This window comes from Catharus ustulatus, chromosome 30 (genome assembly GCF_009819885.2).
Source record: "Catharus ustulatus isolate bCatUst1 chromosome 30, bCatUst1.pri.v2, whole genome shotgun sequence".
NCBI classification, from domain to species: Eukaryota; Metazoa; Chordata; class Aves; order Passeriformes; family Turdidae; genus Catharus; species Catharus ustulatus.
Window position 1 is genome coordinate 1,083,006 of NC_046250.1, and position 21,987 is coordinate 1,104,992.

The window sequence follows — 21,987 nt, forward strand, 5'->3', positions numbered from 1 at the left end:
TGCGTAAGCCCCGCCTACCGCGCACAATGATTGGTCAGCTGTGATGTCACTGCAGCCTCTTCTCTACGTTCATTGGTTGGAGCTGCTGTCCGTCACACAGCTGAGGCGGTGGAGGCGGTGGCGGCCATTTTGGAGCAGGGCGCGGGGCCGGACGCACGGAGGGAGCGCGGAGCCCCCGCCTTGCCACCATGGCAGCTCCGCTCGGTACCGGCGCCTTCACGGAGGAGACCGGGCAGGAGAAACAGGTGGAGGAACCCCCGGGGGAGTGAGGGGGTGTCCGGCCGGCTCCCACTGGCTCGGCCGCACGTCCCTTTTTCCAGTCCTGTGCGGGGATTGGTTGTTTCCGCTGTCCGTCTGGGGGATGCCGGGCTCTGATTGGCTGTATGGGCGTGGGGTGGGCGGGACTTCCGGCTTATTCTCGATGGCGGCGTGGGGGGTGCGTGGGGTTGGTGCGGTGGGATGGGGGCGACTGGGGCTGGACGGGGCTGGGATGGGCTCGGGGTGGGGATAATGGGGGTGGGAGTAACCTGGGATGGGATAACGGGATTGGGAGAGGGCTGGGATAGGGGAACTGGGATGGGAATGGGCTGGGATGGGAGAGGACTGGGATGGAGGTAACTGGGATTGGAAGGGGCTGGGATGGAGACAACTGGGATGGAGGTAACCCCCAAATCCTACCTGAGATCCTCCAAAATGCTTCCCAGGAGCCCAAAATCCCGCTGAGGATCTGGAAGTCCTCCCCTGAATTCCCAAATCCTAACTGGGAACCCCCAGAATCCTCCAGTAGAACCTTCAAATTCTACCTGGATACCAAAATATTCCCCCAGCCCCCAGGGTGATCTGGGAAGGGAAATCAGGGAATCATGGACTGGTTTGGGTTGGAAGGGCTCTTAAAACTCACCCAGTCCCACCCTCTCATGGGCAGGGACACCTCCCACTGTCCCAGGTGCTCCCAGCCCTGTCCAAGTGTCCTTGGGCACTGCCGGGGATCCAGGGGCAGCCACAGCTGCTCTGGGCAATCTGTGCCTGGGCCCCACCACCCTCCAGGGGAAGGATTTCTTCCCAAAATCCACCCTAAAAACCCTAAAATCCCAGTTTGCCAAACCAAACATCAGTGTGGGTGTTTGGAGGGTGGAAGGAGCTCTCCCTGTCCCACAGTTCCTGGGAGGGAAAGGGGAAGGTGCTGGGAATATTTTCTGAGTGTTTTTCCAGGGAAGCACAGCTGGAATGTGCTGCTGGATGTTGTTCAACAGCATTTCAGCTGGGCTGGGGGGCTGCAGGGATTTACAGCCCTTTTGTGTTTCAGGACACTCAGGAGAAGGACAAATCCATCCCCCCTGAGAGGGCAGAGGAGGCCAAGCTCAAGGCCAAATACCCCAACCTGGGCCAGAAGCCTGGAGGCTCTGATTTCCTCATGAAGAGGCTGCAAAAAGGGGTGAGTGTCCCTCAGGAGCACAGGGATCAGCCCAGAACTTGGGATTCCCAGCAGATCCCACTCTGCCCCAGCAGGGAGAGGAATTTGTGCTGCTGGAATTGATAGAAGGAGAGAGGCAGGACTGGGAGAACCACCCAGACAGGGATAAAAAACACCAGAGTGGAATTTGAAGGGTGTTGAGGCAAACCTGTGTTTTGAAAGTGTTGGGCATCCCAAGCTTGGATTTCTTTTTTTTTTTCTCAGCAACATCACAACAAAAAGCCTCAAACCTAATAACCACACCCTGACCTGAAACCTGGGAACAAAACCTGAATTAGAGGTGAAAAAAGTGCTGGGATCCTTCCCTGGGATGCTCCAGAGTCTGTTGGAGTTTTAGCCCTGGTTTCAATGTGCACTGCAAAGCCAGCCCTGTGCTCCCTGGGAATGGAGTGAAATCCCTCAGGAATGGGATGAAATCCTTGGGAATGGAATGAGATCCCTGGGTATTGAATGAAATCCCTCAGGGATGGAGTGAAATCCCTCAGGAATGGAATTAAATCTCTAGGAATGGGATGAAATTCATTGGGAATGGAATGAGATCCCTGGGAATTGAATGAAATCCCTCAGGGATGGAATGAAATCTATTTGGAATGGAATGAAATCCCTCAGGAATGGGGTGAAATTCGTTAGGAATGGGATGAAATTAATTTGGAATGGAATTAAATCCTTTGGGAATGGAATGAAATCCCTCCTCCTGCACAGGGAGGAGAACAAAAAGCTCCTGGGTTGGGAGAAGGGAGGGGAAGGATCAATCCCTGAGCATCATCAGGGGTAAAATTGGAGAAATGAATTGGATTGGTTATCCATTCAAATCAGAGCTGAAACAGAAATAAAATAAATCCTTAAAAAGCACCTGAGAGGTGTGGGGGTGTCTCTGCTCCCCATGGAACCCCCATGGGCTGCCAGGGAATTTCAGCTTGAACTTCTGCCCCTCCTTCCTCCCTGCCCTTGGTGCCCAGAGTCTCTGACACATTCTCACTCCTCTGGCCACAATTCCATCTGCACAATCACTTTTATCCCTTCCTAGCTCTGCTATTCCCAAGGCTCAGCCAGTGCCAAATCCATTCCAAACCTGGCTACACAAACCTGGTTTTTATCAGATCTGAGCACCCTGAGGACACCTTGGGATAAAACCAGAACTCCCTGTCCAGCTTTGCCTTGGTTCAGCTTCTCTAGGGCAGTGGAATGAGGTCATGGTGGGAAGGAGCAGAGTCCTGGGGTCATTGCTGTGATGTGATGTGTGATAAGATGTGTGATAAGATGTGTGATAAGATGTGATGTGTGTGATAAGGAAGGCACTGAGACACCCTTTGAGCTGGGAGGTGCCCCAGGCAGTGCCAGGATTTATTCCCTGGGGCAAATTCCTGCCTTTGTCACCCTGGCTCATCATCCCAGCCCAGAGGATCCTCAGCATTGCTCAGCTCCTGTCCAGGGAAGGGCAGAGCAGTTCAGGGCAGCTCCAGACAGCCAAAGTCCTGGCACTGTGTCAGGGGTGCCTTGAATCAACCCTGGAGCTGCCACCAGGGCTGGGCTGAGTCACCAAGGCCTTGTAAAGCAGGCTGGGCTCAGTGCTTGCATTTCCCCTGCTGTGTGATGTTTTCATGGCCTGGTTTAGCACTCCCTGAAGGATCCTTGTGGCTCTGCTGTCCCCCTGCTCCTGCACAGCCAGTAACCCAAACACCTCTCCTTCTTGCAGCAAAAATACTTCGATTCTGGTGACTACAACATGGCCAAGGCAAAGATGAAGAACAAGCAGCTGCCAAGTGCAGGGCCTGACAAGAACCTGGTGACAGGAGACCACATCCCCACACCCCAGGACCTGCCACAGAGAAAGTCCTCACTGGTCACCAGCAAGCTGGCAGGGTAGCCTGCACTCTCAGCTCTCTTTTTGTCTCTTTTCTTTTGGCTAAATGGATTGAACTTCACTGTACCATAGGGATGGGAGCACCAGAATCCACGTAGTTGTTTGAGTCTTTCCAGCAAACACACCCCAGACCCGAGGGGGGCAGGGTTGGGTTGGCCCTTCCTCTCAGAGAGGCTTTGCCTTAATTTTCCTGCTGTTTGAAAGCATCCCTGGAATGTTCCCTCCTGCTGGGAGAGCCCTGGGAGGAGCAGGAGAGGCCTGGGGGAGGCACCTGCAGGAGGGGACAGTGTGGGGCTGAGGTGTGGGAAGGGATTTCAGGCCTTGGGGGTCACAGGGACTGACCCAGCTGGGCAGGAGGTGTGATCCTAGATCTGGGAAATGTGATCTCAGGTCTGGGAAGTGATCTCAGGTCTGGAAAGTGATCTCAGATCTGGAAAGTGATCTCAGATCTGGAAAGTGTGATCCCAGATCTGGGAAATGTGATCCCAGACCTGGAAAGTGATCTCAGATCTGGAAAATGTGATCTCAGATCTGGAAAGTGATCTCAGATCTGGAAAGTGTGATTTCAGATCTTGAAAGTGTGATCCCAGATCTGGATAGTCATCCTAGATCTGGCAGGTGTGATCCCAGGTCTGGGAAGTGTGATCCCAGACCTGTAAAGTGTGATCCCAGATCTGGCAGGTATGATCCCAGGTCTGGCAGTGGTGATCCCAGGTCTGGCAGGTGTGATCCCAGATCTGGCAGTGGTGATCCCAGACCTGTAAAGTGTGATCCCAGATCTGAAGGCACAGTCAGGTGTGTGTGTGTTAGAGCTTCACACTGAAGAAATTGGCTGAGATGAAAAAAATTCCAGGGGTTTTTTTTCTTGGGCTGAGCTGCCTGGGATCTGCCCCTGGCTCAGCCCACAGGGGACAAGCCCAGTGGGTGTGGGAGAGGGGCTGGGCAGGGTTTGGAACATCCTGGTGGCAGTTTGGGGGCAGAGCCCCAGCAGAGCTGGTTTGGCTGGAGGGGCCTGAGTGGATTTGGCCAGAGGCTCAGCTGCCAGGCCATGGGGCAGTGTCTGGGTCCTGCTCTCTGCTCAGTGGGGCTGTGTCTGCCCAAGGACAGCTCAGGGGTGTGAGTGCAGCAGGAGCTCAGGGCACAGCAGGGCCCTGCAGCCCCAGCCTGCTCCCACCCTTGGGTGCTCACAGAGAGGAGCAGGGATGGGGATTTGTGCTGCTGGAACTGAGAATAAAGGGAGAGAGGCAGGACTGGGATGCAGAAAGGGATAAAAACCACCAGAGTGGAATTTGAAGGGTGTTGAGGCAAACCTGAGTTTTGAAAGTGTTGGGCATCCCAAGCTTGGATTTGATTTTTTTCTCATTTTTTCCCCTTGTTGTGTTTTCTTTGTCTCAAGCCTGGGAAAAAAAAAAAAAACAGAGCCCCCAAACTAACAGCAACATCCCAACAAAAAGCCCCAAAGCTGCCAAGCTGCTGCTGCAGCCCTGCAGAAGCCCCCAGGCTGGGGGTGGCACTGTCCCTTCCTCATGTGGCTCCTTTGTTCTGGGAAATGTGGGCACAGCTGTGCCAGGGCATCCTGAAACCTGCCCCAGTTTCTGGGAGCACAAGGGCCAAAGGAAGGGAGGCAGGAGTGAGGGATGTCCTTGCTGGGTTATTCTGGGTGTTCCTGCTCACCTGGGCGTTCCCTGGGTCACCTGTGTCACTTGTGTCACCTGGGTCACTTCCCTGCTGCTGCTTGGACCGAGGTGTTGCTTCCCAGGAGTGTTTGCCCAGGGTGTGCTGGAATGTGGTTCCTGGATCCTACCGTGAGAAACAGGCTCTGCTGGCCCTGGGGCTGCTCTGAGGAAGGGATGAGGAATGTGGGGGTTGGGAGCTGTCCCTTGTCCCCACAGGGTCCTGCTCTGGGCTCCAGCACTTTCCCAGCCCCTGTGTGACCTGGCTGGGGCAGTGGCTGCACACCCTCCTTGGATGTCCTGCTGTCTGACCCAGCCATGTTGTAAATAGGTACAAATATATAAAATATATATATATATAATTTTTTACATGTTCACCTCTTCTGGGGTGCTGTGCTTGCTTTTTATTAAAAAAAAAAAACCAACAAAACAAAAGGGGAAATAAAACCTGAAAGAGGAAATAAAGTGAAGGTTGCAAAGGGGTGTTGCTGCTCTGGGGCTGTCCCTGTGCTGGGGGGCACAGGGTGAGGGGACAGTCCCCAAAACGTGTCTGTCCCTGGTGTTCCAGGTGTGCTGGTGCAGGAGGGAGAAGGGATTGGACAGCACAGGAGCAGTTCTGAACCATTATGGGATTTATTCCCATTATTCCCATTCCACCCAGAGCCAGCTGGGCAGGGCAGGGGGCAGGGGGTGATGCTGGCACGGTGCTGGGTGGTGAGGGGTGTTGGTGTTGATTTTGGTGTTTGTTTTGTGCCACCCTGGCTCTCAGCACAGACTGGGGGGCACAGGGGAGGGTTTTTAATCCTCTAACCCTCAGCACAAATCACAAATTGCCATGGGGCAAGAGCTCCAGCTGCCCTCACATAGAGGGATATCCTTCCACACTGTCCCCAGTGTCCCCCTCAGGTCTGTCCAGGTGATTTCTGTCCCCCACTCCTGCCTGTCCCACCCCTGTCTGTCCCCAGCCTTTCCTTTCCTCAGTCCCACCTTTCCCCCGGAGCTCCCAGCCCAGCCGGGTGTGTCACTGGAATCCTCCAACACTCCCGAAGCCTCTGAGCTGTGAATTCCCCAGAACTGGGAATTCCTGAACCCCTGGAGCCCACCCAGGTCCCCAGGGAGCCGCAGGGACCCGCAGGGGACGAGCAGGGACGCGCTGTTCCAGCTCGGGCTGTGTTTGTGCTAAAGCTTGGCACCGCCTCACAGGAATGTGCAGGGCGCTGCCAGAGCTCCCTGTTATTGCTCCTGCTGCCAAGAATTCGCTTCCCGACAAGGACGCATTCCTTGGGGCCGTGGGAAGGATTTTGGGAGGGACGAGATTTGTCTGGCTGGACCCCCAGCCAGCCCTGGTTTGGGGGGGTGGCAGAGGGGACAGGAGCTGGGGGGGTTAAAGGGACACCCAGGGGGATTCACACCCCTGATTTTGCTGGATTTGGGACATGAGGGCTCCAGGGCTCATCCCTGCTCCAGTGATGCTCAGTGGTTTGGATTCAGCAGTTTGTCCCCAAAAATGCTAAGCAGGGAGGTGGCAGCTCTCAGTGAGTCCCACGGGAGGAGCTGTGCTCTCCCAAAATGTCACTTTTCATCCTCACCTTTGGGGTTCCCCACCCTGCCTGAACCCCAAGACCAAGGGCAGGACTTTGCTGGTCCCTTTTGGTGCTGGGAGGGGAGAGCAGACCCTTGTCCTGTGTCCCCTGTCCCGGTGTCTCACTCCCATCACACCCCAGCTTGGTGATGCCACCAGGTCATGGGGGCTGGGAGCTGCTGTCACTTCCCACAGCTCCACTGGCTACTTTGGGGGCACAGAGAGGCTCCTTTCTGGGGATAACTGATTTCAGGGGGTCCAGACCCCAATTTCCAGTGTCTTGGGAGTTATCAAAGGGGCCCTAGAGCTGCACTGGTCACTGTGACCCAGCCCAGCCCTGCAGGACAGCAGAGCCTTTGTCCCCACACCCCGTTCCCCATCCTGAACTTTCTGGGAGCTGGGGATGGAGCAGAGCCCTGGAAAAGGCTCCAACAAAGGGGTGTTGGAGACCTCCCGTCCTTCCTCACTGCCCCAGGGCAAACCCACAGCATTTCCCTGTTCTTGGAGGGTCTGATCCACCTGCACAAACCCCTGAGGCTTCTTCCCTGGCCAAGCTTTTGGCCAAGATTTTGAGGGCACCTTCTCAATCCCAGGGCTCCCAGAGGGGCCTCTGGCCAGGAGACAAAAATTGATACCCAATGCCCCAAGGAGACAAAAATTGATAGCCAGTGCCCCAAGGAAACAAAAATTGATACCCAGTGCCCCAAGGAGGCAAAAATTGATAGCCAGTGCCCCAAGGAAACAAAAATTGATAGCCAGTGCCCCAAGGATGCTGAGAGTGACCCAGGTGCCCCAGGCAGGTGATGGGTCCTGCCCTGTGAGCTCTCAGAGCTGCTGGGTGCAGGGGGATTTCAGCCTGGGACAAGGGCTGGAAGGGATGGGGCAGCTCCCCACAAATGTCCAGATAAGGGAGCCAAGGTTGGAAGAGGTTTGACCCAGACAGATGCAGGTGGGATTCCTTAGAATCATGGAATAATTTGCGTTGGAAGTTTCTTTTAAAGGCCATCTACTCCAACCTCCTGCAATGGGCAGGGACATCTTCACTGGATCAGGCTGCTCAAGAGCTCTGTCCTTCCCGACTTGGGATATTTCAAGGTATGGGGCATCTACCTCCTCCCTGAGCAACCTGTTCCAGTGTCTTATTACCCACAAAATAAAAAATTTCTTCCCTGTATCTACCCACTTTTATCGTCTAAATCCACCCTTTCAGTTTGACCCCATCACCCCTCATCCTGTGCAATCTCACGAGGTCGGATCACACTCCCTAATTCCAAACCCCTTTTTCGAGGCTGTGCTGGGTCCAGAACCGGGGTCCCGTACCCGGGGTCCCGAGGGGATGCTCGGTGCTGCAGAACCGAGAGCGAAGCTGGCTGAGCCGGGGGAGGGGACACACGTGGCCGCAGGGATGGGGATGGGGATGGGGACGGTCCCTGCTGCTGGGGGGGTTTTTCCTGGGGGTTCCATCCCCGCCGTGCTCGGAGCGATGGGGAGGCGCTACCGGGGAGCTGCTGCCGGTACCGGGGACACCGGGAACACCGGGAATGGAGCAGCGGGATCTGGGGGCGGAAGGGGAGCTCCCTCATTGCGCTCTTTTCCACGGAACGGAAGCGGAGGTTGAGAAGGGCCGGTCCCAATCCCGCCCTCGCCCCGCCCTTTGGCGTCACCGCCGCCGGTTATATAAACCAACCACACCGGTCCCGCCCGCACCCCGCCGGCCGCTCGCACCGGGCGCCATGTTCGCCGTGAAGCCGAAAGCCGTCATCGGCTTCAACCTCTACTGCGGGGGCTCTCCGGGGCCGGGCCCCGCGGGGCCGGGGGCGCTGCCGGGCCCCGCCGCCGCCGCCGCCGCCGCCGCCGCTGCGGAGCCGCCCCGCGAGCGCTCCGGGGCCGCCGCCGGCCGCGCCGACCCCCCCCGCGCGCTGATTGGCCGGGGCGCGGCGCCGCGCGCTCTGATTGGCTGCGGCGCGACTCTCTGGCGCCCCGAGGAGGAGCTGGACGGGTGCGAGCCCGAGCCCGAGCGCGGCCCCGCCGCCGATTCGCTGCCCGGGACCCCGCCGGGACCCCCGGATGGGCTCCGGCAGGACTCGCTGGAGCTGATCAGCCGCTACCTGCGGGAGGTGGCGGGGGAGGCGCAGCCCAGCAGCAAGAAGCTTTTTCCGGGACTCCTGGGTGGTCCCGACCGGCCCGGCGCGGCGGGGGATGCTGTGATGGAGAAGGCGCTGGAGACGCTGCGGAGGGTCGGTGATGGAGTGATGCAGAAACACGAGCTCGCTTTTCAAGGTGTGTTATCGGCCGGACAGTCCGGGGTGAGGCCGCGAGCCCCGTGCCCTGCTTTGGGGGGGTTCCCGAGCCCGGCCCGCCTGTCCCGGTTTGGGGAGGGGGCGATGCTCTCGGGGGTCTCGGCCCGGCCATTCCTGGGACGTGGCCTTGGTTCGGAGGGGGTTAAATAAAGCAGCTGCGAAGAGATGAAAAACGAAACTGAACTTTGTTCCATTGGGACGAGGAAAAGGCGCTGTTGGTGTGTGCAGAGGAGATAATCTAGTTACAGATTAGCCCTGGTTCCTCCTCGTGTCCCCCTTGGCTCGGAGTGACTGTGCAAATAATCCCCAGCGTCCAAAGATTAGTGAGCTCAGGAGTTTCAAATCCTCACCCCCTCATTCGGCTGCGAGGGGATTTTTGGTGGGGGGAATTTTCCTGGGTAATGTGCTCATAGAACCATGGAATGGTTTGGGTTGAAACAGGGCTTAAAACTCCTCCAGTCCCACGGGTGGGGACATCTCCCACTGTCCCAGGTGCTCCCAGCCCTGCCCAGCCTGGCCCTGGGCACTGCCAGGGATCCAGGGGCAGCCACAGCAAATCTGGGCCCCCTGTGCCCCCACTAAACCCTGGCCCCAAGTGCCACATCCACACCATTTTTAATATATATATTTTTTTAATATATTTTTAATATATCTGGGTATGGTGACTCTGCCCTGGACACTCTGTTTCAATGCCTGACAACTCTTTCCATGAAGAAATTTTTCCTAATACCTCATGGAAACCTCCATGGCCCAGCTTGAGGCCATTTCCCTTCCTCCTGTCCTTGTTCCCTGGAGCAGAGCCCAACCTGGGGCTGTCCCCTGTTCCCTGGGAGCAGAGCCACAAGTTCCCCCTGAGCCTCCTTTTCTGCAGGCTGAGCCCCTTCCCAGCTCCCTCAGGAATTCTCCAGCCCCTTCCCAGCTCCCTCAGGAATTCTCCAGCCCCTTCCCAGCTCCCTCAGGAATTCTCCAGCCCCTTCCCCAGCTCCATCCCCTTCTCTGGATGGATTTCCCTGGGAAATCTATTTTCCTGTGTTTCACTGACTTCTGCAGGGTCCCCAAGCAGCTGTAGGAAGTTGACCCCCAGTGCCTGGCCTGGTGTCCTGGGGTTGAACTGGAAATGAGAAGTGACCCATCTGACCTGGTTTCATGTAACTCAGGCTGGTTTGGGGCTGAGCTCCCAGCCTGGGGCTGGTGCTGGAGCAGTCAGATCCCAGCTCAGGATGGAGCCCAGCAGAGCAGGGCAGTGTCTGCATTTCCTGCTGAGGTGCTGTGTGGTGAAACACCTTCCTCCTTGCAGGAGGATGTGCCAGTTTCTCAGCTTGTCTGGTTTTAACTGGGGTTTTTTTTGTTTGTTTGTTGAACACAAAGAGCTTCAGTTTCATCCTTAGCTGTGCTGCTGGGATCAGTTCCTCTGTCCCAATTCCCGGACGTGCTTGTTGAATGATTCCTGGGGGGAATGTCCAGGCTGACGTGAGCTGGCCAGGGCTTGTAGGGATGGTGATTTCCTGAGTGCAGAGGAGGAACTGCCTCGGGAAGGTTTCCTGCAAGTTTGAGCAACAACAAGCAGCAACGCCTTTCGCTTTCGTAAAGGCTTGGCTTGTTTGCTTATTCATGGCAGGGCACTGGAGGTCAGGCTGGGGAATTCTGCTCTTCTGCTCCCAATGTTAATGAACTGGGACACTCTGCCTGGCCCTGGGGGGCTGCCCTTGGTCTCTGTTCTGATGTGGTGGGGCTTGCAGACCTTGAGACAGAGGAGTGGGACGTGCTCAGACACCACAGCTGGCCCTGAGACAGGGGGAGGAAGGAACTAAAAGTGTGTCAGGGGCTGGGTTTTGTCTGGCCCAGGTGAGGGAGAGCCCTGTGAGGAAGCAGAACTCGCTCTCCATCCCAGTGTGGGGGTCACACCCTCTCCCTGCTCCTCGTGGGGCTGTTTGGGCCGTGCCCCTAAACCAGAATCTTCCAGGGATGCTGCGGAAGCTGGAAATCCAGCAGGAGGAGGACCTGCAGTCGGTGGTGGAGGTGGCTGCACACCTGTTCAGCGACGGGGTGACCAACTGGGGACGAGTGGTGACCCTCATTGCCTTTGGAGCCTTCGTGGCCAAGCACCTGAAGAGCATCAAGCAGGAGCAGAGCATCAGTTCCCTGGCTGGGATCATCACGGACGCCCTGGTGTCGTCCAAGCGCCAGTGGCTGGAGAGCCAGGGGGGCTGGGTGAGTCCCTGCCCTCCCCAAATTCCTGAGCTTTTCCCACATTCCAGCCTTTTCCCCAGGGAAAAGTCCCTGCCCTCCCCAAATTCCTGAGCTTTTCCCACATTCCAGCCTTTTCCTGTTTCTGTGATGACCAGTGTGTGTCAGTGCTGACTCACTGCTTCTCAGAGGGGTTGTGGGGCTTTAGGATTGGCTCACCATGAGCTGCCTGAAGGGGTTTGAGCTAAAAAAGTGTTCCTGCCCAGCCTGGGGGCAGCATTCCCAAAGCCAGGGCAATCCTGGGAGTGCTTGGAGCTGGCCCATGGCTGCTGGGGTGGTTGAAATGAGGCTGGGGGAGCACAGGGGGATATTTGAGGGTGAAATGGGGCTGGGGGAGCACAGGGGATGTTTGAGGCTGGGGGAGCACAGGGGATGTTTGAGGCTGGGGGAGCACACTGGGATGTTTGAGGCAGGCTGTTCCCCCCCTCCCCTGCCCCCCCTCCCCACGAGGGGTCCCTGGCAGGGCTCTGACCATCCCCCCTCTCTCCCAGGATGGCTTTGTGGACTTTTTCCGAGTGGAGGACCTGGAGGGCAGCATCAGGAACGTGCTGATGGCGTTTGCAGGAGTGGCTGGCCTGGGGGCCAGCTTGGCCTACATGATCCGGTGAGGCTGGAGCTGCCCAGGACCAGGACTTTGGCAGGGCTGGCACCCTGGGGCTGCAGAGCTGCCCACCCCTCGGGGCTGCTGGAGCTGGACTCCTGAGGAGTGACCTGAGGAGGACATCGAGGGATCCCCGGAGCAGCTCGTTCCCGAGGAAGAGGAAGGTGTGAGCCGAGGTTGTGGGTGCTGATGGAGGAGTTGCTGCTTTGGGAGCCCGGTGTGGAGGAGCTGTTACTCTGCTTCCTTCGAGAGGATGGTGCTGGGGGGCTCAAGTGGAACTTTCTTCACTTAGATCCCGGAGGAACCATCCGGGAGCTCCAGCAGCTCCTGCCTGGACTGAGGCCTCGGGGCTGGGCGAGGCAGCTGAGCCCGGAGCAGATGTTTGAGGCTTGTGGTTGTGGGTTTTTTTTCTGGAAATAGCACCTTCTGCTGCTGCTGCCCTGCCTAAACTTGCAGCTCTGTTGCTGGAGCAGAAGCACTGGATGCTGGAAGTGTTGTGCCAGCCTGTAGCTGCTCCCAGGTGCTGCCAGCAGAGCTGTGCCACACCTGGGACCCTCTGCCTGGAGCCCCCAGCCCTTTCCTTGGAGGGGTCCTGGGGGTCACACCCAGCTGTGTCCTAGCCCCAAACAGCCTCTCCTGGCTGCACAAAGACAGTGGAGAAACAGCAAGTGCGTTTGGAAGAACGTAAAAAACAAAACCAATGGGCTGGGAAGGATGCAGAGAACCTGTAAATGTCCATAAATCTGTAGAATGTATACATTTTTACAGAGCTGACGACACAAAAATGAGGAATTCGTTCTGAATGTGGGTGCACTGTGCTTCATTCCTGATGGGAAGTGGCATTTTTGTGGCAAAGCCTCTCCTCCTGCCTTGACTCCACTCGAGCCTTTCCCCCCAGTGCTGGAGCAGCACAGCCAGGGAGGGTGACAGCAGCAGTGACCACGGCTGGCTGGCAGCAGCTGATCTTTCTGTTTGTTTTAATCTTTTTTTGGTCATTCTTGCCCTCCTGGTGGGGGTGGGGAGCTGTGGAAGTTGATCTGGCCACTTCCTTCTCTTCCCTTCTTCCTCCTGCTCCTCCAAGCCATGAGCTGGGCAGAGCTGATGTTTGAATGTAAAACGTTCTGGGGCTGCCTCTGCCTCGTGCAGCTCCCTCAGGGCTGGCCCTGGGCTCTCCCCTCGGTGGCTTTGCTGCCCAGGGGGCTCTGGGGGGGCTGCACTGCTGGGACCCCGTCCTTGTCCCCAGGATGTGACCTGGAGCCTGAGCCACGGCCAGCTCAGCAATGGTGCTACAGCCAGGCCCTGCTTGTGTGCAAAACAAGCTGTAGTTTGGTCAATAAATGTTTTTTTGTTCTCATTCCTCTGGTACCAACCTTTCCGTGTCCCCAGGGAGGGGCTGAGCTCTCCCTGCAGCCCCTGGATTTTTGGAAAAGCCTCTGTGGGCTGTGGAAAGGGGCTGGTGTCACTTGGGGGCTCTCCCCACAGCCAGGGCCAGCCCCTGAGGTGGCTGCTGGAGCCTCCTGCACACCTTGGGCTGTGTCACCACCCCAGCCCTGGGGACAGGGACACTCCTGTGCTCGAGCTGTGCTCCTTGCCCATTCCAGGGATGGGACTGTGCTCTCTGTGGGGCTTTGGTCACAATCCCACACTGGGGTGGGTTCATAAAGCTCATCCTGTCCCACCCCCTCCCTGCCATGGACACTTCAGGTTGCTCCAAGCCCAGCCTGGCTGGAAACACTTCCAGGCATGGGGAATTCACATTTCTCTGAAAACCTGGGCCAGGGTCTCACCCAGCACTGGTTCCCCCCTTTTTAGAGGATAGGGGATCTCTTTCCATCCTTCTTTAGGGGGTCCCTGCACCCCCAGACCTCCCCTGTGTCCCCCAGCTTCCCATCCCTGCAGTTTGGGGTGAGTGTGTCCCTCTCTCAGCTCCACTCTTTGCTGGGGGAGCCTCAGCTGCAAAATCCCTTCTGGAGAGGCAAAATCCTGCCACAAAATCCATGCCTGTCCCTGGGCCACCAAGCCCAGCTTCCAGAGATGCTGGCCAGGCTCTGAAAAAGATCTGGAGTGACTCAGCCCTGCTGTGCCGAGACTGCAAAATGCTGCTGGGTGGTTTCTGCTTTTTTTTTTTGGGTGGTTTTTGTTTTGTTTTTTTTTTTTTTTTTCTGGCTGGTTTATTTTCTGGCTTTTTTTTTTGTTATTGGGTTTGTTTTGGTTTTTTTTAATGCTGTGTCTGTAGGGACTATTTTGGGTATGTTTGGTTGCCCAGGGTGCCCTGGGGCCTTAATGCAAAACTGGGCTGGTGCAGGTGGAGCTCGGGGTGTGGGGACTCCCAGGGGTTTGGGGTGTTGGTGCCCAGGAGAAATTGGGGTGTGGGTGGCTCCCAGGGGTTTGGGGTGTTGGTGGCTCCCAGATTTGGGTGTGGGTGCCCAGGAGGAATTGGGGTGTTGGTGCCTCACAGGGTTTTGGGGTGTTGGTGCCTTGCAGGGTTTTGGGGTGTGGGTGGCTCCCAGATTTGGGTGTGGGTGCCTGGGAGGGGTTGGGGTGCAGCTGGAAGTTGGGGTGTCGGTGGCTCCCAGGGGTTTGGGGTGTTGTGGGTGGTTGGGGGGTGCTGGGGTGTTGTAGGTGGCTCCCAGGGGATGGGGTTGGGGTGGCTCTGGCAGGATTTGGGGTGCAGGTGGAGCTCGGGCTGGAGTTGGGGTGCTGATGGCTCAGAGAGGTTGGGGTGCAGGTGGGAGGTTGGGTCTGGGTGTGGGGTGGGGGCAGAAATTGGGGTGCAGGGGCTGGGGCAGAATTGGGGTGCAGGTGTCTGGAGCAGCTTTGGGGTTCCTGTAGCAGTTTTGGGGTTCCTGTAGCAGTTATGGGGTGTGAGTGCTGGGTTTTTTTTGAAGTGTTTACAAGTTCCTGTAGCAGTTATGGGGTCCCTGTAGCAGTTTTGGGGTCCCTGTAGCAGTTTTGGGGTCCTTGTAGCAGTTCTGGGGTGCCTGTAGCAGTTTTGGGATACGAGTGCCAGGGGGGTTTTGAGGTGTTTAAAAGTTCCAATAGCAGTTCTGGGGTTTCTGCAGCAGTTTTGGGGTGCTTGGGGGATTGGAGTTTCTGTAGCAGTTTTGGGGTTCTTGTAGCAGTTTTAGAGTGCCTGAGGGGATCGGGGTTTCTGTAGCAGTTTTGGGGTTCCTATAGCAATTTTGGGGTGTCAGGGGGGTTAGCATGCAGGTGCCTGTAGCAGTTTTGGGGTTTCTATAGCAGTTCTGGGGTTTCTGTAGCAGCTCTGGGTGCCGTAGCAGGGGGCTGGGGTTGCTGTAGCAGTTCTGGGGTTGCTGTAGCAGTTTTGGGGTTTCTATAGCAGTTCTGGGTGCCGTAGCAGGGGTTAGGATTTCTGTAGCAGTTCTGGGGTTTCTATAGCAGCTCTGGGAGCCCTAGCAGGGGGCTGGGCTGTGTTTCCTGGAAGCCGCCTGCCCTGCCATAACCGCACTTTCCGCTTCCGTGCCCGCCGGGGCTTTTCGCAGAAGCGGCCGCGACTTCCCCGAACTGGGCTGTAAATAACACGGGGGGGGGGGAGAGGGGGATTAAAGATTACAGATTAAAAATTCAAAAGCAGCTGCTGGGGAAGGGGGGAGCTGCAGCTCGGACACCTCAGCACCTGCCCCGGCTGGGTTTTGGGGAGGTTTTGGGGAAGCAGCTCCTGCAGCAGCTGGGGCTCAGCCCAGCCCCGAAAGCTCCCGAGCAGGGCTTGATGCAAATGCACAAAATCCCCTGCTCGGCCAAAATACCCAAACCTGTGCCCGGTTCTGGCTCGCTGGCCCTGGGCACGCCCCGGGGCTGCTCCGGCTCCAGGTGTGGCCATTGCCCCTGGAGCCTGGGGGGCTGCAGGGATTTCCCTTTGGGGGTCACTGCCCTGTGCCCCCATCCGTGGGGGTCCAGGGGGAGATCCTGGGGGCGGGGGAGGGCCGGGACCCCCAGCCCAGGGCAGAGATGCTTTGGGGGGAGAAGGGCAGCCTGGAGCTGAACCCCCAGTGCACCCCAAGTGAGCTCCCAGTGCACCCCAAGTGAGCTCCAGTGAGCTCCAGTGCACCCAGTGAGCTCCCAGTGCACCCCCAGTGTACCCCCAGTGCATCCCCAGTGCACCCCAAGTGAGCTCCAGTGCACCCCCAGTGTGCCCCAGTGTGCCCCAGTGTACCCCCAGTGAGCTCCAGTGAGTTCCCAGTGTGCCCCAGTGTACCCCCAGTGCATCCCCAGTGAGCTCCAGTGCACCCAGTGAGCACCCAGTGTCCCCAGTGAGCACCCAGTGCACCACCAGTGTGCCCCAGTTCCCCCCAGTGTATCCCAGTTCCCCTCAGTGTGTCCCAGTTCCCCCCAGTGTATCCCAGTTCCCCCCAGTGTATCCCAGTTCCCCAGTGTGTCCCATGGCAGGGAAATGTCCCTGGGGGTTTCGGGGTGACCCCCCCAGCTCCCCGGGATTGTCCCTGCGGGGGAAGGAGCCTGCGGGGGCGGGTGACTCATTTGGGCTGCAGTGACGAATTTTCGGGGCATTTGACGCTGGGTTTCAGGAGTGGGCGGTGTCCCCGTCCTCCTGCCCGGGCTCTGCTCCCCTCCCCCGGCTCCCGGTGCGGGGTTGGGGCTGGGGTCCCATCCTGACCCCCCAAAGTGGGGTGCTGTGCCCTGCAGAGCTCCTGTCCCCTGCCAGGGCTCGGGTCCCGCTGTGCCCGGGCTGTGTCCGGGGGTTCTGGTCACCCCCGAGAGGGGTCCTGTCCTGTCCCTTTCCCAGGAATTCGGGTGTTTGGCACCCCAAACCCCTTCCCTGTCCCGAGCCTGGCCAGGGTCACTGCGCTGTTGTGAAGTCTCCCTCCTCATCACCCTCCTCCTCCTCTTCCTCTCCCGAACTCCCACCCCCTCTGGCCTGAGGGTTTTGGGGGCACAGGGGGTGCTGAGTGGATTCGGTTGGGGGGGGATTTAGGGGTTCTGGGGACACAGGGAGTGGATTCGGTTTGGGGGGGATTTAGGGGTTCTGGGGGCACAGGGAGTGGATTCGGTTTGGGGGGATTTAGGGGTTCTGGGGACACAGGGAGTGCTGAGTGGATGCAGTTTGGAGGTGCCGGGGGATTTAGGGGTTCTGGGGGCACAGGAGGTGCTGAGTGGATGCAGTTTGGGGGGATTTAGGGGATTTAGGGGTTCTGGGGACACAGCGGGTGTCCGGGCACTGGGGCAGGGCTCAGTGGGTGCGGGCCCGGGAGCTGCCCGGGCAGGAGCAGCGGTGACTCAGGCAGGAATGTGCTGGCAGGACACGGCGTTCCTGTCCCAGCGCCACGGGCCGGCCACCGCCCCGGGCACAGCCCCGCAGCCGCTGACCCGGTGAGCTCCAGTGAGCTCCAGTGAGCACCAGTGAGCACCAGTGAGCACCAGTGAGCACCAGTGATCTCCCAGTGAGCTCCCAGTGTGCTCCCAGTGTGCTCCCAGTGTGCCCCAGTGCACCCCCAGTGTGCCCCAGTTCTGACATCCAGTGTATCCCAGTTCCCCCAGTGCACACCAGTGTGTCCCAGCACTGCCACGGGGGTCCTGGGGGTGCCCAGGAGCAGTGCAGGGAACAGGGAGGACACTGGGGTGTCCCTGAGTGGGGACAGGGGGACAGGCCACTCTCTGCAGGACATGGGGTGTCCCTGAGTGGGGACGGGGGGGACAGGCCACTCCCTGCAGGACATGGGGTGTCCCTGAGTGGGGACGGGGGGGACAGGCCACTCCCTGCAGGACATGGGGTGTCCCTGAGTGGGGACGGGGGGGACAGGCCACTCCCTGCAGGACATGGGGTGTCCCTGAGTGGGGACAGGGGGGACAGGCCACTCCCTGCAGGACATGGGGTGTCCCTGGCCACACTGGGACACCAACACCAGCTCAAATCCAGCCTCCATCCCCAAGCCTCACCCTCCCCATCCCACCCTGACCCTCTAAGCCCAGACTGGCCAATCCCGGTGCTGAGGAGCCCAGGAGCCCCCGCTCAGCCGGGTTTGTTCCTTTGTGTCATCACCAAACCCCGTCAGAGCCGTTTCCTTCCCCTTTCCCCTTTCCATCCCTGCTCTGTCACGGGTTCATCTCTGAGTGCCAGGACCCCCGGGCTGGGCTGGCAGGGACAGAGCCCCAGGGGTGTCCCGGGGGTGTCCCGGGGGTTTCCCGGGAGGATTTGGTGCCTCCCGTGCTCCCGTGGCCCCAAGGAACCTGGGGGCAGAGCAGAGGCTCCATCTCCAGCATCTCCCCCTTTTTGGGGTGTATTTGGGGTTTTGCTATGCCCAGGGAAGGGGAGATTTTTGTTTCCCCAGCCAGGCTGAGGAGCTGGAATAGAGCAGAGGATGGAGCAGGAATTGCTCCTGTCCCAGGGCAGGCTCAGAGCTTCCTCCTTGGGGTTCTCTCTGAGGAGGAGGAGGAGGAAGGGAAGTGGTCTGGTGGGGGTGGGGATGCTGTGTCCCGGGGATGGGGAGGTGCTCAGGGTCCCCAGGAGAGGAGAGCTCGTGTCCAAGGCCAGGATCGCTGCTCCCTGTGCCAGGGACACTGCAGAGCACCTGGCAACCCCCAGTCCCGGGGGCACTTCTGGGCCACTCACCCCAACAAAAAAATAGGAGAAGCTGGAGCATGTCCAGAGAAGGGAATGGAGCTGGGAAGGGGCTGGAGAATTCCTGAGGGAGCTGGGAAGGGGCTCAGCCTGCAGAAAAGGAGGCTCAGGGGGAACTTGTGGCTCTGCACAACTCCCTGACAGGAGGGGACAGCCAGGGGGGATTTGGGATCTTATCCCAGGGAACAGGGACAGGAGGAGGGGAAGTGGCCTTGTCAAGCTGGGCCATGGAGGTTTCAATGAGGTATTAGGAAAAATTTCTTCATGGAAAGAGTTGTCAGGAACTGCCCAGGGTAGAGTCACCATGGCCAGAGGTGTTGAACACTGTGTGGATGTGGCACTTGGGGCCAGGTTTAGTGGGGGCACAGGGGGCCCAGAGCAGCTGTGGCTGCCCGTGGATCCCTGGCAGTGCCCAGGGCCAGGCTGGGCAGGGCTGGAGCAGCTGGGACAGTGGGAGGTGTCCCTGCCATGCCAGGGGTGGCACTGGATGATTTTTAAGAGGATGGGAGCAGTCAGCAATCCCAGCATGGAGCTCTCCAGAAGGACCTGGATCTGCTGGAATGAGAGGAGGAGGCCACAGAGTGCATCCCAGGGCTGGAGCAGCTGGGACAGTGGGAGATGTCCCTGCCATGGCAGGGGTGCGATGGGATGAATTTCAAGGTCCTTTTTCCCCCAGGACCATTTTTGATTCTGCGATTCTGTGATTCCAGGGGGTGACAGAGCTGGAGGAGAACCCCCTGGGCAGAGCAGAATCCAGTGTGGACATTCCCAGTGAAGGTGAGGAGCGCCCGCTCCCGGGGCCCTGAGCGTGCCCGTGGAGACTCGGGATGGATCCGGGGAGCAGCACGGGCCGGGGGTGTGGGGCTGGGCCCGGGCCGGGACAGGGACCTGGGCCGGTACCACGGGCGGTACCGGGGGTCCCGGACCACGGGCGGTACCTGAGGCAGTACCAACACCTGTACCATGGGCGGTCCCTCAGGCGGTACCACAGGTGGTACCTCAGGCAGTACCATGGGCGGTACCTCAGGCGGTACCAACACCGGTACCTCAGGCAGTACCTCAGGCGGTACCTCAGGCGGTACCTCAGGCAGTACCTACTCTGGTACCTCAGGCGGTTCCGGGGTCCCGGCCCGGCCCCGCCCACCCTCAGGGCGCTGCCGCCGCCCGGTGGCCAAAGGCCGGCACTGCACCCCGCGCTCCGCACACGCGCAGTGGCGCCGCCCTGCCCGCCGGGACCGGCCCCGCGGGGCTGAGGGGCCCGGCCGCTGCCGCCGCTGCCGCCGCTGCCTCCCGGTGAGGAAAAGCCGCCGGTTCTGCCCCGCCCGGGCCGGATCGGAGCCCAAAGCGCGGAGCGGCAGCGCCGGTACCGCCCCGGGGCCAGCGCTGCTGCTGCCGCCGTGTGGTGAGAGCGCGGTACTGCAGGGGCAGCGCGGGGATCGGAGGGGGACCCCGGGATGGGAACGGCACCGGGCAGAGCCCTCATCCTGATCCCCAGGGATGGGAACGGCACCGGGCAGAGCCCTCATCCTGATCCCCAGGGATGGGAACGGCACCGGGCAGAGCCCTCATCCTGATCCCCGGGATGGGAACGGCACCGGGCAGAGCCCTCACACTGCCCCGGGATGGGAACGGCACCGGGCAGAGCCCTCACACTGCCCCGGGATGGGAACGGCACCGGGCAGAGCCCTCACACTGCCCCGGGATGGGAACGGCACCGGGCAGAGCCCTCATCCTGATCCCCAGGGATGGGAACGGCACCGGGCAGAGCCCTCATCCTGATCCCCGGGATGGGAACGGCACCGGGCAGAGCCCTCATCCTGATCCCCAGGGACAGCACTGCCCCCAGCCCCCTCATCCTGCCCCTCTGAAGAAACACCATCGTCCCCAGACCCTCATCCTGCTCCCCTCAGGGATGCCATCCCCCCCTGCTCATCTCCACTTGTCCAGAATCACAGAATATCCTGAGTGAGAAGGGACCCACAAGGATCGTGAGTCCAAGCCCTGGCCCTGCACAGACATCCCAAAATCCCACCCTGGTGTCCAAAACTCTGGAGCTCTGGCAGCCTCAGGGCAGTGCCTGAGCCCTCTGGGGGAAGAACCTTTCCTTAAAATCCAACCTAAACATCCCTGACACAGCTCCAGCTGTTCCCTGGCTCCTGTTACTGTCATCATTGTCAGGAAAATTAATCCTGACACCAGAGGTTTATGTCTAAAAAGGAGACAGAGGAGTCCCTTTTGCTTTATTTGAATAAAGGGAAAGGCCATGGGGCATCCCCTGGGATCTCTCAGATTTTTGCAGGACTCATCTCCTTTTTATCCCAATTTCCCATCTGCATTTCTCTCTTTCTTTCCCCATTGCTGAGGCACTTGAGAGGCACAGACTTCCCAAACACTGATACCTGAGATTCCCCTCTCATGTAAAACCCTCCCTTTTCATTTTGAATTCTTATAGAATTCATGGTTTTTCCCCATTGCTTCTTTCATTTTTCACTATCCAATTTCTTGTTTGTAAAGGCAAATATATTTTCCATTCATCAATCAGTGGAATCCATCCCATTGTTTCTTTTATCTCTCAGTGCTGGTTTTATCTCACAGCAGACCCACAGCTGGTTTTTAAAGACAAACCCAACATTCCTCAGCAAGGAGAGCAGTTTGTCACCTTGCCCACCCATGCTGGCACCGGGCACACCAGCCCACCCCCAAATTTGGGTTCTCTCCTCCAAACCCAAACACATCCTGGGGGTGTTCCCACACAAAACCTGCCAGGACTGAAAGCTGCTGCTCCTCCTCACCTGCCCTGGCCTTTCCTTCCCAAAGAAGGACCCCTGGAAGTGCTCCAGGCCAGGCTGGATGGGGTTTGGATGGTGAGAGGTGTCCCTGTCATGGCAAGGGTGGCACTGCATGATCCCAAACCAGTCTGGGATTCCTGTGATCCCTTCATGCCAATTGTGTGACAGCAGCCCAAGGGAGCAGGAAATCTTCCCTGAGGGATTTACAGCACACACAGGCTTTGGGAGTAAAAGCCAGGCAGCTTCTGTGGTACTTTTATTTTATTACAGAATCCTCAACACAGCTCAGCCCTGCACAGAGCAACCAGAAAGAAAGCAGCACCTCAGTTCCCTGCCCAAAAACCACAACAAGGCTCCCCATGGAGCCTCCCCTGCTGTCCCTTCGTGGCCTCCTGTGGCTGTGGCTGTAGTTAAGCAGGGGCTTCCTGCTCTGAAGGGTTGACAAGGAAGTTTGGGACTTTCTGCTGGGTTTTTTTTGCTTGTTCCTCTTTCAGGACCCAGATCTCACACTGTCTGCAGTTTCCTTGGCAGGGGCAGCTCTGATCTCTGCTCAGGACCCAGGGAATGGCTGGAGCTGTGCCAGGGGAGGTTTAGGTTGGATTTTAGGGAAAGGTTCTTCCCCAGAGGGTGCTGGGCACTGCCCTGAGGCTGCCAGAGCTCCAGGAGGGTTTGGACAGCACTCCCAGCACAGGGTGGGATGTTGGGGTGTCTGTGCAGGGCCTGGAGCTGGGCTGGGTGATCCCTCTGGGCTCCTTTCAGCTGAGATTCCACGATTCTGTGACTCTTCCACCCCTCAGCCCAGGGCAGAGGCTCCCCTGGCTCCTGCTGAGCTCCAGCACCCTCCCAATCCTGCCAGGAGCTG

General features: G+C 58.6%; 2 protein-coding genes across 3 annotated transcripts; both read left to right on the forward strand.

Moving 5' to 3' along the window:
* The first annotated feature begins 96 nt into the window (after positions 1-96).
* Positions 97-5,380, forward strand: ENSA (endosulfine alpha). 2 transcript variants are annotated; one of them, XM_033082975.2, is made up of 3 exons: positions 97-245; positions 1,307-1,435; positions 3,171-5,380. In XM_033082975.2, exons 1-3 carry the CDS (start codon positions 189-191, stop codon positions 3,339-3,341), a joined length of 357 nt encoding a protein of 118 aa, XP_032938866.1. In that variant the 5' UTR covers positions 97-188; the 3' UTR covers positions 3,342-5,380. The 2 variants fall into 2 exon arrangements, with proteins under 2 accessions (XP_032938866.1, XP_032938865.1); XM_033082974.2 differs by lacking the exon at positions 97-245 and adding an exon at positions 351-436.
* A 2,920-nt stretch (positions 5,381-8,300) lies between these two features.
* MCL1 (MCL1 apoptosis regulator, BCL2 family member) lies at positions 8,301-13,095 on the forward strand. Its single transcript, XM_033083017.2, has 3 exons — positions 8,301-8,873; positions 10,857-11,104; positions 11,632-13,095. Exons 1-3 carry the CDS (start codon positions 8,327-8,329, stop codon positions 11,746-11,748), a joined length of 912 nt encoding a protein of 303 aa, XP_032938908.1. The 5' UTR covers positions 8,301-8,326; the 3' UTR covers positions 11,749-13,095.
* The last annotated feature ends 8,892 nt before the right edge of the window (positions 13,096-21,987 follow it).

Bases quoted from the DNA above. Each gene is read 5' to 3' on its own strand.
- ENSA (XM_033082974.2), top strand. From the start codon at position 362: ATGCCGGGCTCTGATTGGCTGTATGGGCGTGGGGTGGGCGGGACTTCC. The intron at 437-1,306 runs GTGCGTGGGGTT...TTTGTGTTTCAG, and splicing joins TCTCGATGGCGGCGTGGGGG to GACACTCAGGAGAAGGACAA. The intron at 1,436-3,170 runs GTGAGTGTCCCT...TCCTTCTTGCAG, and splicing joins TGAAGAGGCTGCAAAAAGGG to CAAAAATACTTCGATTCTGG.
- MCL1 (XM_033083017.2), top strand. From the start codon at position 8,327: ATGTTCGCCGTGAAGCCGAAAGCCGTCATCGGCTTCAACCTCTACTGC. The intron at 8,874-10,856 runs GTGTGTTATCGG...AGAATCTTCCAG, and splicing joins ACACGAGCTCGCTTTTCAAG to GGATGCTGCGGAAGCTGGAA. The intron at 11,105-11,631 runs GTGAGTCCCTGC...CCTCTCTCCCAG, and splicing joins TGGAGAGCCAGGGGGGCTGG to GATGGCTTTGTGGACTTTTT.